The 14,681-nt window shown below is 52.7% G+C and overlaps 1 protein-coding gene across 1 annotated transcript in view; it reads left to right on the forward strand.

Moving 5' to 3' along the window:
• DCPS (decapping enzyme, scavenger) overlaps positions 1–14,681 on the forward strand; it is a 38,786-nt gene that overhangs the window by 18,990 nt on the left and 5,115 nt on the right. The window contains exons 3-4 of the mRNA XM_082683934.1: positions 6,927–7,072; positions 12,242–12,355. Coding sequence (XP_082540060.1) covers positions 6,927–7,072; positions 12,242–12,355 — 260 coding nt within the window. The remainder of the gene's footprint in view (positions 1–6,926; positions 7,073–12,241; positions 12,356–14,681) is intronic.

Raw genomic sequence — 14,681 nt, forward strand, 5'->3', positions numbered from 1 at the left:
GAGGGTCGTTGCTTTCCATCATAGAATTCTTTTTGCCAAACTCTTAATTACATGTGACAGTAGAATAAAGACCCTCTCAGATGTTCCAAGTCTCTAAGTGGATCTCCCTTGTACCCTAGCTCTGGCAGCAACTTAACTTTGTGTTTTAGCGTTGTCCATGATGTCTGGTCCTGGGACCAGGACTAGTGGCAGCAGCTACACACAGGAACTGCTTTAAAAAGGCACACTGGTGGGCCCCACCACAGACGTCCTTAGTCAGGTGGTTCTGATGCACCATGAAGTTTGAGAACCACTGCTGTAGTATAATGAAGATACAAACAGGAAAGGCAGATGATGGACTCAGGAAGCAAAGTAGGGGAGGCACCCCCTACGACAGTGGAGTGCCTCGGAGGTCCCAGAGCACAGCTCTGCGCAGCACCTGCTGAGTGAGTCAGAGGCTCCGGGAGGGTATGGTGCTTGTGTTCCTCCCGAGTTTTAACATTAAAAGGAAATTTATATAAACAGAAGAAGTGCATGTGGGGGTGAATTAATGACAAGTTTACAGAAAAGTGAGCAAATAAAAGAGTAATTACTCACTCCATATACCAAAAATTGTGCTAAAAAGGAAAAATGGTCATCGTATTTAGCAGCACACTGCATTTCAGTTGTCCCAGTGGTGCTGACAGTGAATACTGATTTATCCACCATTGTAACATAGTTGTACTGTGAGGACAGGGTTGGCGGGGGACGGGGGGTCTGCAGGCATGTGTGCAGGTGCCGGTAAAAAGCTAAACCCTTGTCTTCCATAATGGGAAGTTAATAAGTGATAGTAAAAGTGAAAAGTCAAGGGGGAACAACAAAGGAAAATATGTGTGATTTAGAACTGTAGGAGTACAAAAGCAAAGAAATGGCAGGAAGAATTGAAAGTGGTGTGTGGGGAGGAAAAGGAAACTTAAAACCAAACTTCACATGACTCTAACGTGTGCACCAGCCTGCCTTGAATTAAAAATAAAAACAAAGCTTGGGGCGCCTGGGTGGCTCAGTGGGTTAAGCCGCTGCCTTCGGCTCAGGTCATGATCTCAGGGTCCTGGGATCGAGCCTCACATCGGGCTTTCTGCTCAGCAGGGAGCCTGCTTCCCCCTCTTTCTCTGCCTGCGTCTCTGCCTACTTGTGATCTTTCTCTCTGTCAAACAAATAAATAAAATCTTAATAAATAAATAAATAAATAAATAAAAACAAAGCTTGAAAGCACGAGAGGTGGGCAGGCTTTATGAGGAATATCAGGGAAGTCCTCTTAATGTGTAATTGTCCCTTGAGCAATGCAGGGGTTGGGGTGCTGATCTGCCATGCAGTTGAAACTCCTCCCGCTAAAACTTCCCCCCAAACGTCCTGCTCTCCCCAGACTAAACCCCTCTTGCAGGTGAAAATCCACACATAACTTGACAGCCTGCTGTTGCCTAGAAGCCTTGCTAGTGGCCCAAGCGGTTGATAACATACTTTATATGTCATATGCGTCCCCTCCTGTAATCTTACAGTGAAATAAGCTAGAAAACACAGTGTTATTAAGAGAAGCATAACAAATATGTACTTACATTAGGCCAGTACCCTATTGCATTTTCATCAAAAAACATCTTGTGTAAGTGAACCCATGCAGTTCAAACCCCTGTCGCTCGAGGGTCAGCTATATTGTATTGTGACTATTATGAGAGATGGGTGTTTGAGGGGTTTGACATTATTCCAAGGTGTTTTGTTTTGGGGGGGTTGTTTTTGTTTTTTGGGGGTCTTTTTTGCATTCCCTGTTGTTTTTCTAGCCACAGGGAAAAACTGGGTGGGGAAGGTGGCCTTTCCTGCTCACCCTGGACAGGTGGCCTCTGTAAGTCAGTTTGCTAAGTGGAGGTTGGCAGAGGGCACCAGGAAGGTCGTCAAGCCTCATCTGCTGACCCATGGGGTTGGCATCACAGTACCACTGCCGAAGCCTGGTCCTGAGCCAGACGGAGCAGTGGGAACGAGGGCACCACAGATTCTTTCTTTGTGAAATGGGCATCATGATACCTACCTCACATTGGTTGTGGGGAGTGAATGAGTTAATATACACATAGGACTTAGAACAGTGCCTGGTGTGTGTGAAGGCAGTTAGCTCTGAAGATCCAAAGGCTATCAGCACCTTTTTTTTGCTTTAACTTTTTATTTTGAAAAAAATATTTCCAACCCTACAGCCCTATTGTTGGAACGCTTGGGCAGTCGGTGAAGCATCTGCCTTCAGTTTAGGTCATGATCTCAGGGCCCTGGGATCGAGCCCCACATTGGGCTCCCTGCTCATCAGGTAGCCTGCTTCTCCCTCAGCCTGCCGTTCCCCTGCTTGTGCTCCCTTGCTCTTTCCCTCTGACAAATACATAGATAAAATCTTAAATTAAAAAAAAAAAAAAAGCCCTGTTGTTGGCATTTTGCCACATTTGCCTTTTCTCTCTCCACATGCAATATTTTGTTATACTGTTATAACTGAAAAGTAAGTGGCAGACGTCATATGCTTCCTTGCTAAGCGCTTTAGTGTGTGTTTCCTAGGAACCAGAGTGAAGTGGTCAGTTTTCAGAAATTTCACATTAAAGGCTGGTTTGTAATGTCGAGACCATTTTTAAATTTTACCAATTGTTCCAATACCATCTTTCCAGCAGAACTCCCCTCCCTTGGGACACCTGGGTGGCTCAGTTGGTTAAGCAGCTGCCTTCGGCTCAGGTCATGATCCCAGCGTCCTGGGATCGAGTCCCACATCGGGCGCCTTGCTCAGCAGGGAGCCTGCTTCTCCCTCTGCCTCTGCCTGCCATTCTGTCTGCCTGTGCTCGCTCTCTCCCCCTCTCTCTCTGATAAATAAATAAAAAATCTTTAAAAAAAAAAGAACTCCCCTCCCTTCTCCAGGATCCAGTCCAGTCCATAGCATCCTTTAATCCAGCACAGTCCTTCTGTCTTTCTTGGTTTTCTCTGACTTTAACCCTTTGGCAAACATACTGATTGTTATCCAGGAGATTTTATTCAATGTTGGCTCAAAATTGCCCTTGCTGGTGTTGATGTCTAGAAGGCCAGTTTCATTTTTCCACTTGTTCAGTGTTTATTGAGTATCTCCTGTAGGCCAAGTGCTATTCTGGGTGCTGGGGATAAGATGATTTTAGAACTTTTTTTTTGTTTTTAATTGGGTGCCTGGGTGGCTCAGTCGTGAAACGTCTGCTTTCCGCTCAGGTCGTGATCCCAGGGGCCTGGGATCAAGACCCTCGATGGGCTCCCTGTTCAGCGGGAAGCCTGCTTCTCCTTTTCCCTCCTCCCGTGCTTGTGTTCCCTCTCTCATGGTCTTTCTCTGTCAAAAAAATAAATAAATAAAAGATTTTTTTTTTTTTTTAATTTATTTGAGAGAGAGCTCACTGGCAGGGGTGGGGAGCAAAGGCAGAAGCAGACCCCGTTGAGCGCGGAGCCCAATGCAGGACTCCATCCCAGGACCCTGAGATCATGAACTGAGCCAAAGCCAGGTGCTTAACTGACTGAGCTACCCAGGTACCCCTAAAAAACTTTTTTTTTTTTAAAGATTTTATTTATTTATTTGACAGACAGAGATCACAAGTAGGCAGAGAGGCAGGCTGAGCAGAGAGCCCGATGCGGGACTCGATCCCAGGACCCTGAGATCATGACCTGAACCGAAGGCAGCGGCTTAACCCACTGAGCCACCCAGGCGCCCCTCCCTAAAAAACTTTTTAAAGGCAGAGAGAAACCCCTGCCCTCCTGGAAGCTACAGTCTAATGGGGGAATCAGACAATATATCCGTACTCTGTTGTCAGGTAGTGAGGAAACGCAAGCGGGCGAGCAAGACAGGCAGCCATGTGGTACAGGGAGCTTCTTAAGCTGGGCTTCTGGAGAGCTTTGCCGTTGTCTCAGGTCAGGAGGCCTGCCTGGCAGTGAGAGCAGCTGGTTGGAGGTCTAGAGGTGGGCTGTGTTAGTGGGACTGTAAGGAGGTCTGTGTGGCTCTGGCAGAGACTCAAGGGGGAGATGGTGGTCAGTGAGCTTAGAGAGAGGGCTATGTGGGCCATGATAGGAAGCCAGGGGAGTAGTCCAGGTTTGAGGGAGTGGCATCCCCTCAGGGGACATGGAAGCCAGCCCTTACCCCTGATGCTAGTGTGTGAGGCCGGCCTGCCCCTGTCCTGGGCTTCTGCGGGTGGTCTGACAGAGACTGGACGCCAAGGGGGTAAACTGGCTTTGAGGGGCTCAGAGTCCACCAACGGGGCTTAGGCATCCAGGCCAGAGTTCCTCAGAAAAGGAAAGAAAGATGGCAGGAAGTGAGCAGTTGGAAACTGCGTTGTGTTTTCCCTGCCGCTGAGAGGGAAGGCAGGAGAGGGCTGGCCTGGGGGAGGCCCTTGTTTCCCAGCACCCTGGGTGGCTGGGCAGTCTTTGACAAGCCTTGGCAGACAGGGGCATGCTCACAGGCCCAGCGGCTTTCTGATCTTGAACAGGGAGCCCCAGGCCGGGAGCCCAGGGCTGTGTGTTCTTGGCCGGCAGGGCAGGCCGTTCTCCAACGTGCACGCTGCCTTTGTCCCCGGCCATCTCCCCCATACCAAGGGAGTGCCGTCGCTCACAGCTTTGCCAGCCCGGGCTACCAGAATAACCGCAAACACAACAAGGAGAGCTAGCATCTGAAGAGCACTTCTCTTTGTGGGGACACTTTCTAAGGGCTTTCTAAGTCAGCACTGCTTGCTGACTTCCCATAACGATGTCCCAGTCACGTAGCTACGAAGTGCGGATTGGAACCCAGGCTGCTCTTCTCTGCCAAGCTGCTCTTGGATAAGGGATTTCTCTAGAGCCCACTGCAGGAGTTAAGGGGATGCCATTCGGTCTGTTGGTGGCATTCTCTTCTGTCTTGAGATCTGGATGTACTTGACCACTAGCAGGGCTCCTAGGGAGTGTTGGGAGTGAGGAATGAGAATCTGTTTGCTACTGCCCAGAGGGTTGTGAGGAGGCCTCTGCCTCCCTTTCAGGATCAGATCCAGAGATGCCCAGGAAGTGGGGTGACAACAGTGCCACCAGTGGTCCAGAGGACATGTTTTATTTAATGTTGATGACAACTCTGTGGGGCAGATTTTATGACCACTCTTTAACAGATGAGAAAACTGGGACTCTGAGAGGTTTTATGCCCAAGGTCACACAGTCAGGAAGGGGAGAACATTATGTCAGCTCAGGTCCAGAGCCTGTGTCTTTGTGCTGGGCTGCTTTGTAGATGGACCAGAGCCGATGGACCAGGACCTTTGATCCTTACCAGAAGTCATATGCTTGGTGTAGCATGTCAGGCCTTCTCCACTGGCTGTTGGAGTAATATGGGGCCAGTTGGCAGGTGGTGGGAGAGCACCAGCTTTAGGGTTAGGTGACCCCAGGTTCTGTGTCACCTCTGCCACATGATACCGGTGAATCCTGACTCCTGTGAAATGGGGATTCAAGTCACCTACATCCTTAGACCAGGTACGAAAGTAAAGGTTGGTAGTTCTTAGCTGGACCTGCAGGTATGCAGGTGAGTGTGGAAATTCTCTGGAGTGTTGAAATGTGCCCACTGGGCTTTCCTCGGGTTTCCCTCAGAGAGCACTCTGAATCAAAGATAAGGGAGTCAGGGAGGACATGGGCCTTCTGAGAAACATCCTGACTGATTTTAGAATACCGTTTTCCTTTCTTGCCCTTAACATCCATATTTAAGCACTACATATAAATGATAACAGTTGTAGCAGGTCTTATTAGAAATAGGGAAAGGATATAACCCAAATCAGGTGGTGTTGGACTGGGACCCTAGCCTAGAGTCTGTTTGGGAAGACTACAAGATTTCCTGCTGATGAAAACAGCAAGTCTCAACTAGGGGCAATTTTGTCCCCCAGGGGAGACTTGGCACTGTCTGGAGGCATTTTTGGTTGTCACAGCTGGAAAGAGGTTTTACTAACCTCCTGTTAGAAGCCTGCAGTCCTAAACATCCTGCAATGCCCAAGACAGCCCCTCTAACAGAGAAGTATCAGGGCCAAAATGGCAATGGTGCCACGGTTGAGGCAGGCCGATTAACAATAGCCAGCACTGGGGCGCCTGGGTGGCTCAGTGGGTTAAGCCTCTGCCTTTGGCTCCCAGGGTTCTGGGATTAAGCCCCGAATCGGGCTCTCTGCTCAGCAGGGAGCCTGCTTCCTTCTCTCTCTCTCTCTGCCTACTTGTGATCTCTCTCTCTGTCAAATAAATAAAATCTTTAAAAAAAAAAAAAATAACCAGCACTGACATTGTATTTACTTTGTGTCAGACATTGTTCTCCTTGCTTCTCAGGTATTAACTTGTTTAATCCTCCCAACTCTGGGACATAGGAGCTATTATTATCCTCAACTGACAGATGGGGAAGTCAGGGCTTGGAAAGGTTAAATAACTGGGCAGGGGTTAGGGTCCTGAGGCAGGAACAGGTGGAGCCAGGACTCGAATGCACGTAGTCCAGCTCTGGAGTCCGTGCCTTTAACCACTGTGCTGTGCCCCTCTGCTTTGCAGGAGGGGAGGCTACTTACCTTTAAGTCAGATTTTCAGCTTCAGGTTCAGAACGCCACATACCAAGAAATTTCTTATGTGACAAGTGTCCAAAAGCTTTCATTCCTTAGGCCAAGAACAGAGGGGGAAGGGTGGCAAGGGGTCCCACCAGCAAAAACCCTGTGGCTCCTGGATGCTGAGTGTGATTCCCTGCAGGAGCTGACCTACATGAGGCGCCGGGTGGATTCCAGGTGGATTCCGGGTGGATTCCGGTTGACCATAACCTCTTCGTCTTTGGCTCCTCTCATTAGGGAATCAGAGACGGGGTTGGGGTCCCTTCTGTGTTGGGGTCTTTGTGCTGGGGACCAGACGGTGGTGGGCCCCTGTGCAGAGAGTGCACCTCACTTTGCAGCCCCGGGCTGTGTTTATCGTTGCAGACGTGAAGACAACTGTGGTTTACCCCGCCACAGAGAAGCACTTGCAGAAGTACCTGCGCCAGGACCTCCACCTGGTCCGAGAGACGGGAAGCGATTACAGGAACATCACCTTACCCCACCTGGAGTCCCAGAGCCTCAGCATCCAGGTGACCGGCCCACGGGGTGCAGACACGGAGGGCACCCTGTGGCCATTCACTCTCCCTCCTGGCTCTTTCAGGGGCCGGCACTGTCTCACAGGTTTGGGGTCGGGCAGAGGGCACTGTGGAAAACTTGCCCTCAGGGGGCCTGTGTTCTTCTCGGTGCAGAGGTCCACATGCAGATGCGGAAGTAACTGCACGAGACGGGAGAAACCGAGGGGCACAGGGAGTTCTGGGCTGAGGTACTCACTCTTATCCAGGAGGGTCAGGGAAGGCTTCACTGAGAAGGGAGTTGACCCCTGTCTTGGCCCCGCCACTGAGGCTCTGTGGGCCTCTCAGAGCAGCCTCTAGGCCTTTGAAGAATCTGTGTTTCCAGAAGCTTTGCCCTCACCTGGGTCTGTGAATAGGTCAGGACCAATGCCAGGGTCGCCCCCTAACCCCGGTCAAGACTTTTATTTCCAGTTCTGCCTCTGGGAGTCGAAGCCCAGAATAGAAACTTCATTTGCTCATTCCCCTTGCATTCACTCCCTACAGGGCAGGGTCCTGACGGCCCTGGTGGCTCAGGGCAAGACCTCTTCTCTCGGGCTAATGTGAGGTTTGGCAGCATCTTCTGCGACTAGACCAGACGCAAGGCCATTTAGCTCAGAGATCCCAGCTTCCCCTTGGGCCAAGGCCCAGTGCCAACCAGAGTCTCTGCCTGGAATTGGCCCCGAGTGAATGCTCAGCATTAAATATGATGGATGAGGCGTTGTCTTGCTCATTCACTGGCTCTCACCATCTCTATCTGTCCGTACTCCCCCTTGTTCTCTTTGAGCACTTCTCATCTCCTCTCCCCACAATTCTGGTCATAGCTATGGTGGCCGCTCATGTGCAGGACACTCGGAGCCATTTCCCCTGGGCCAGAAGGAGGGCAGGGACCCTGGGTGTGGGGGCCCTGCCAGGGAGGCCAGTTGTGCTTGGGAAAAACAAGGGTGGAGATGGTTGGCAGATGTACAGGAGGCCCTGTGTGCCGACAGTCCTCTTTCCCCCCAGGGATGACCCCATTGGCTGATAGCCCTGGCCCCCCTGTGCTGTATTTGCACCAGTTCCTCTGGCTCAAGCTGGCTCAGTTTTTTTTTTTTTGTTGTTTTGTTTTTTTTAAGTCCCTGCACTTGCTCTCTCTGTCTTCTAAGTGGAAAGGAGCTAGATCTCTGTCTTCCTAGATACAGCTGCTGCTCTCCAGGGTCCTAGAGGGATCTCCTGGAATATGTGTTCTGTGGCACTGATTGCACAAATATGGGATCCAAAGGAGGAAGCCCTTAAAGTTTGTGTGAGTGGTATATGTACTTCTTATATACCACCGTCTCGTTGTCTTGGAAAATAATACAAAACCCCACTACTCTGCCAAATTCTGTTTGACATAAGCACTCGTGTGTTTTTTCTTGACCAGTTCTAGTTACGTTTACAAGCACTCGGCTCATCAGACGACAGTCGTTACGTTTATTGAGCATGTCCCAGGCCATGTGCTAGGCTTTGGAAGGTCACCAAGGTAAACACTTGTAATGTCCCCAGAGTCCTGTAGGGGTGACAGATACAGAGTCTGAGTTTAAATAATGGGATCCCACAGGTGGTTTGTATGTGAGGTTTGGTAGTGACACAAAGGGGGTTGCTTAGCTCAGACAGTCGGGGACTTCCCAGAGGAAGGGGTCGTCCAGTTGGGTTTTCAGGGACAAACAGAAGTTTGCTGGGTGGACAGGCTGGAGAAGGGCGTTCCAAGCAGAGGGAAGAGAAGTGCAGAGGCACAGAGGCCCAGGGGATGGGCAGGCGACAACAGGAGAAGGCGAACAGGGGCCAGGAGCAGGCGGGTGCCCCTAGTTGGAAGACCAGGAGCTCCCAGACCTTGCAGTTCATCAGGATTGCCTGCGGAGAGTTTTTTAAATACAGAGTATGGAGACCTATTCCCTATCTCCTAGGTCAGAATGCTCAGGGAGTGGAGCCGGGAAATCTGTATTTTTTTTTAAATCTCTGTTTCTAATGATTGTCAGATTTCAGAACAGTTGCCATAGGTACTGAGGGTCCCCTAAAAGGTTTTCAGCATAGGAATTCCATAGATTTAAGACTTGTGGGGGTGTCTAGTGAGTGTGGGAGTAGGAAAGCTGTGAGGGCTCAGGTGGGTCTTGGACTGAGGCCACGGCAGTGGCGGAAGGCTTCAGCAGGGATTTGAGAAGCAGGGCTGGAAGGTGGCGGGTTCCAAGAGGCAAGTGAAGGGTATGGGGTGGTTCCAGGTCCTGTGTGGGCGGTCGTGCATAGGTCGTGGGCCGGGACGGTGGGCCATGGACGGTGGAGAGGGTCATGTGGGAAACAGTTTAGTTTGGGACTTGTGAGCACTCCCTGGTTGTGGGGACGGTTCCAGCATTCTGGGAGGTGTGCATCACCTTACCGAATCTTCTCAGTGACACTTTGGAGATGGGACTCATAGCCAGGCTGCATCCCCCGGCGCCTGCACTCTTAGCCAACTACCCTGTTTGGCTCCTCACTTCTGAGGTGCTTATAGCTCATCAAACAATGCCATTGGACGTCCGGGTCCCGGGCGTTGGGGACCATCAGGCTAAACCTGTCGGTCCTGTGAGTCATCAGGCTGTGGCATGTCAGCCCAGAATTCGGATTCCACTTCTGCCATCTTTGAGAAGTGTGGGTGCCCTGCACCTGAGAGCCCAGCTCCTTGTCTGGAAAATGTGACTGCGGTTCCAGTGGGGACTGAGAGGGGTGCCACACACCACACACCTGCCTTGGATCCCAGCAGGCACTGGGCACCAGTGTGGTCACTGCTGCTGTGCATGTGCGGGGCTGGGGCTGGGGCAGAGCTGAGACAGCTGGAGGTTCTGGGCAGGGGAAAGATGGCCAGGAGAGTGGCTGGCCAGCAGGTGGGTGAGCTCTCAGCAGGAGGAGAGTGGATGGGGAGGGAGGTATCCCCAGGGAGGGGAATTGCCAGTGTCACCTACTGCAAGGAAGTCTGCCAGGTGTGTTCCAGAAGCCAGGGCTGGCTGCGTCTTCCGGGCTAGCTTTCTGATGGGCTCGCTGCCCATTACATGTACCCCACCTTGTGATTTGTGTGAATTCTCTTCCTTGGTGTCTCCCCTCTCCCCTTATCCAGGCTGCTGGCTTGGGCCTTCACCTGGATGCACGTCCCTCCTGCTCTTCCAGAGGCCTTCCCTACATGGCCTGAAGTGTGGGCTCTGGGGCCATGCTCTGGGCTGGAACTGGGTGGACTTCTCGTGTTTGTGTTTTCCTTAACCTGCCACATGGGGACACCAGTGCATGTGAGTGGGAGTCCCAGGGAGGCCCTTGGGCCCGGGCACGTGGTAGGCTGCTCTCCACCACCTCACCTTTGCTCGCCTCCTCTCTTGGTGCGTGGCCTCCAGCAGAGCTCCCATTCTTGTCATCACAGGCCTGCAGCCCGACGGCCCCTCACGTGGGAGCTTTCCCAGCACCTGCCTCTGCTCTTCGGGGCCTGTGCTGTGCTGGGTGCTCTCAGTCCTGTACACTCCACTCCACCCTAACATACAGGTATCATTCACCCCCTCAAAGGGGGAAACTGAGGCTCAGAGAGAATACGCCGCTTACCCAAGGTGTCAGCTAGTTAGTGAGGAGGTGGGAGAGGAAACCAAGCTTTGGTGGGCTCCAGAACCAGTTTGTTCTCTATCGACTACCACACAGCTTTTCCAGTCTGAGCGGGGGTGGCTTACCTGTGGGCAAGAGATAAGCAGCGGCCCCAGGGAGGCCGCTCCAGGGCTCTCCACAGAGTGTTCTCCTCCTGTTACCTCGTCTTTACTTTTGAGGTGCTTTGGGTCAGGTTCTGGCTTTTTTTTTTTTTTTTCCCTACAGCACATTCACAGCGAGCCTTCCAGTGGGAAAGGAAGTGCCTGTGGTTGTCTCCACATGCTGGGCTGGGCATCGCCATGGCCCCTTGTGGCCCGAGGAAGCCACTGTTGCCTGGCCTCTAGCCCACTCCCAGGAAGAGGGCACAGCCAGCATCCTTGGGAAGGCCTCTCTTTTGTAGTGAGTGGGCCCTACCAGGGGGTCTGAGAGCCCCGGATCTCCCCAGGCAGGCACCCTCTCCCCTTCTCTGTCTCAGATAGTCACATTTGACCTTACAAATGCCAGCCGAGAGCCGAGGATGTAGACTCAGGATGAGGTGGGCAGACCCTAGACCAGCCTCCACTGCCACTGGCCTTCGCAGACCCCAGTTGTGCCCGAACTTCTGGAAATGGGCAGAGGAGCCCACCATTGGCTGGTTGTGTGGGTGCCCTGGCCCCCTGATCAACCCCCACAGTGAGCTAGGAGGCACTACCTGAGGGCCAGCCCAGCCACTGCCCTGTCTCTGGCTCTCCAGCAGGCTCCTCTCTCAAATTTCAAGCTGAGAGTTGACTCAGAGCTCTGGAGAAGTGGAGAAGAAAAGAGGTCTCTAGGTTTGAGCCCTGTGAGAACAGGGGCTTTCCTGTCTTAACCTCCTTGCAGGCTGGCTGGCTTCAGAGAGGCCACCAGGACCCTATCCCAGGGATGTCCTGGGATCCACACTAGAACTCAGGGAAGGGTTCTCTGAAGACTGCCAGCAGCTGATAAAAAGGTCTGTGGGGGTGGTGCCGGAGGCCCTGCGCTCATAGGAAAGGTCTGTGTAATTGCCGTCTCCCGGTTGAGCCACTTCTGCTGTGTCACACAGGGCCCATGTCAGCTGAGACTGCTGCAGCTCCAGAAGCCCCGAGCCTACTGCTGGCGAGAGTCCCACCCAGCCGGATGTGAAGCCCACACGTGTTAATGTCTGGGCCCTCGGCCTGTCCTTGTGACAGGCTTTGTCTGCGGTCCTGAATAAAGTGGGGAGGGGCCTATGGAGATAGCCATCCCTGAGACCTGGGGGCAACGGAGGGATGGATGCTGAACAGGCTTGTGAGGCCCAGTGAGCGTGTCCATGGCATGTCCACAGGAAAGACCTAAAGAGCTTGGACCAGTCCAAGCTGCAGTGCCCATGAGGGGAAGGCAGTGGTGGAAGAGGGGAAGTCTCTGGACAGAGCAGAGCAATGGGGACAAGGCAGCTGGAGTGTAGAACCCCTTGAGCTTAATGGCCCTTGATGGCTAGTCTGTGGTTTTCCCCCTGAGGTCATGAGCAGCTGTGTGAACCCTCTCTCTCCCCACTCCTTCCAGTGGGTGTACAACATTCTGGATAAGAAGGCGGAAACCGACCGGATTGTTTTTGAGAACCCACATCCCTCCGATGGCTTTGTCCTCATCCCCGATCTCAAGTGGAACCAACAGCAGGTAAAAGCTTTCTTGCTGGGGCTCTCCGGTCTCCCGTAACTTGCTGCAGGTTGTTGGTCCTCCGTCCTGCCCTGCTTTCCCACGTTGGTCTCTCCGAGCAGGTGTGAACTCACCAACAGTGGAGGCCTGAGCTGGGCACAAACATGGACACCTTCACGAGTCCGCTTTAAGTTCTTCCTGGCTCTCCTCTCACCCGGGGGCTGAAGAAGGGGGTGATGTTTGCGTCCATAACCACACGGGCCATTCTTCGGCCAGCCAAGTGGCTTGGCCGCCACTCTCCCTTCCAGGAGCACCTGGAACCCTGAGGACTGTTTACATTCTCTCCACGCCCTTGGACTCCAGCAGATCCAGGCAGGCCTGTGATGTGAGGCACTGATAGGAAGGAACCATGGCAACCAACCCACCCTCCACCGCCCAGTCCAGCAGGGGTCTCCTCCACCGCCCAGTGCGGGAGGGGTCCCCTCCACCACCTATGGCTAAGAGGGGTCTTCCAGTGGCCAGGGCTTCTACCTGACCCTCTCAGCTCTGTTTCCTCGCCTCCATGCCCCTCACCTCCACCCTGGTAAAGAGCAGGTTTCCAGCAGAACTGACCTGACTCACCTTCTCTCAGGTGCTCTGCAGACTCCCTCTGTCTCACTCTTCTTTCCCCTGCCACCCCAGCCCACCACCAAAGCCATAGTGCACTACCATCTGTTTGGGTGGAATTTTAATAACGACGGTATCTTCGATAGGCAGAGTACCACCGTGTGGCAGGAAGTGCTGTCCCTACCATGGCCTGGAGCATGGCCTCGAGCCAGGCTCAGCCTGTGGTGGGCCAGGGGCCACCCACTGCCTGGCTGACGAACCAGACATGGGATTGCTGGGTAGCAAGTGCAGAGCCGGGACACTCTCTTGCAGTTTAGATCTTGAGTCATCTAAGCTGTGCTGTCCCTGGGTGGACCCTTCTGATTCCTGGACCCCTCACACACAGGCATTGTTTCGGGGTCCTGCCCATCATGTCTCCATGCACACCTTCCCTCCTGCTTTCTCCGTCCTGGCCTGCCTTTGGGTCCTAAACTGCGCTCATTGGCAGTTTACTCTGTTGATTTGGTAATTTCTAGACCTACCATGCCACTCCCTCACTGCCCAAAAAGGGGGCTGAAGGCCTGTGGATAGGGTAAAGGGACACGATTTCAGCTCAGAGGCACCCAGGCAAGTGAGTGCCAGCTGCCTCTTTTTTTTTTTTTTTTTTGCCAGCTGCCTCTTAAGAGAGGCTCCTGGGAGTTCCTGAAGTTGGCTGGAGGGATGGTAGGGAATCTGAAGGGAATTTTCAGAAGTTGTAGCACTGAGTGGTGATTTGTTCAAGCCCGATAAGACAAAGGAGGTGACTGCCCACTGGTAGGGCAGGGTAGTGGTGGGGAGGCTGCCAGCATACCGGTGTCTGCTCCCCCCACCCCCAACCCTGCAGGTTATCCCCACCACAAGCCTCAAGGGAGGAGGCAAGGCCTGGCTCTGGAGTTGTTCTGGGGAGCTGGGACAAGGTCAAAGGATAGGGGTGCTAGTGATAGCTCTGGGCGACGCCTTTGTGCAGCTCTGTAAGCCCCTGTCTGTCCTGTCTCCCCGTGGGCAGCCCTGTACCTGAAGGCCCTGGGTCGCAGACTGGGTCACGAGAGATGGGATAGGAGGTAGGGGCAACCTCCTCTACCTCCTGAGATCTTTGAAGAAGATAACTAAAGAAAATGCATTGTCTTTTTGACCTTGTGCTGGCCCGCATCCTGCGAGCCCTGCCAGTGGAACTGCCTGTCTGTCCCCTTTAAGACAGGAAAGTCTTCAGGGAGGGCACTGGGCTCCCAGCCACAGGGCTTACCCTTCGGGCTTATGAATAGGCTTATGAAATGTCAGACTTCCCTTTGATGGCCATACAGGTGCAATTGTTCTTAACCTTTGCTTAATTAGCGTCTGTCTCTTGGTGCTGCCGTGTTTCATTGTCTGGAATCCCTGGCTTGTGACAGAACACTGAAATGGACAGCTCCTTTAGAACTTGCCAGTGTAGCCAGCAGGCGAGACAGACCGGGCCTGGACTTTCCTTCTTTGTCCTTATACCAGGAGGGGACTGAGGAAAGAGGTACTCAGGTGTTTGCTTGAAGAAGCCGTCCTAGCCACCCTAGAATCTCTCCTGCTGCTCTTTCTCCCAAGGAAAGTATATCATAAAGATACGTTCGCAGCTGCTGGCCCACGATTAAAGAGACTGTTTGTCCATCCATCTGTCTGTCTACTCATCTGTCCACTTCACATGTATTTGTCAAATGCCTAATGTCTGCTAGAGAGTCTTGCTTCCCTTCCCCAG

This window comes from Mustela nivalis, assembly GCF_964662115.1.
Source record: "Mustela nivalis genome assembly, chromosome: 9".
Classification (NCBI taxonomy): domain Eukaryota; kingdom Metazoa; phylum Chordata; class Mammalia; order Carnivora; family Mustelidae; genus Mustela; species Mustela nivalis.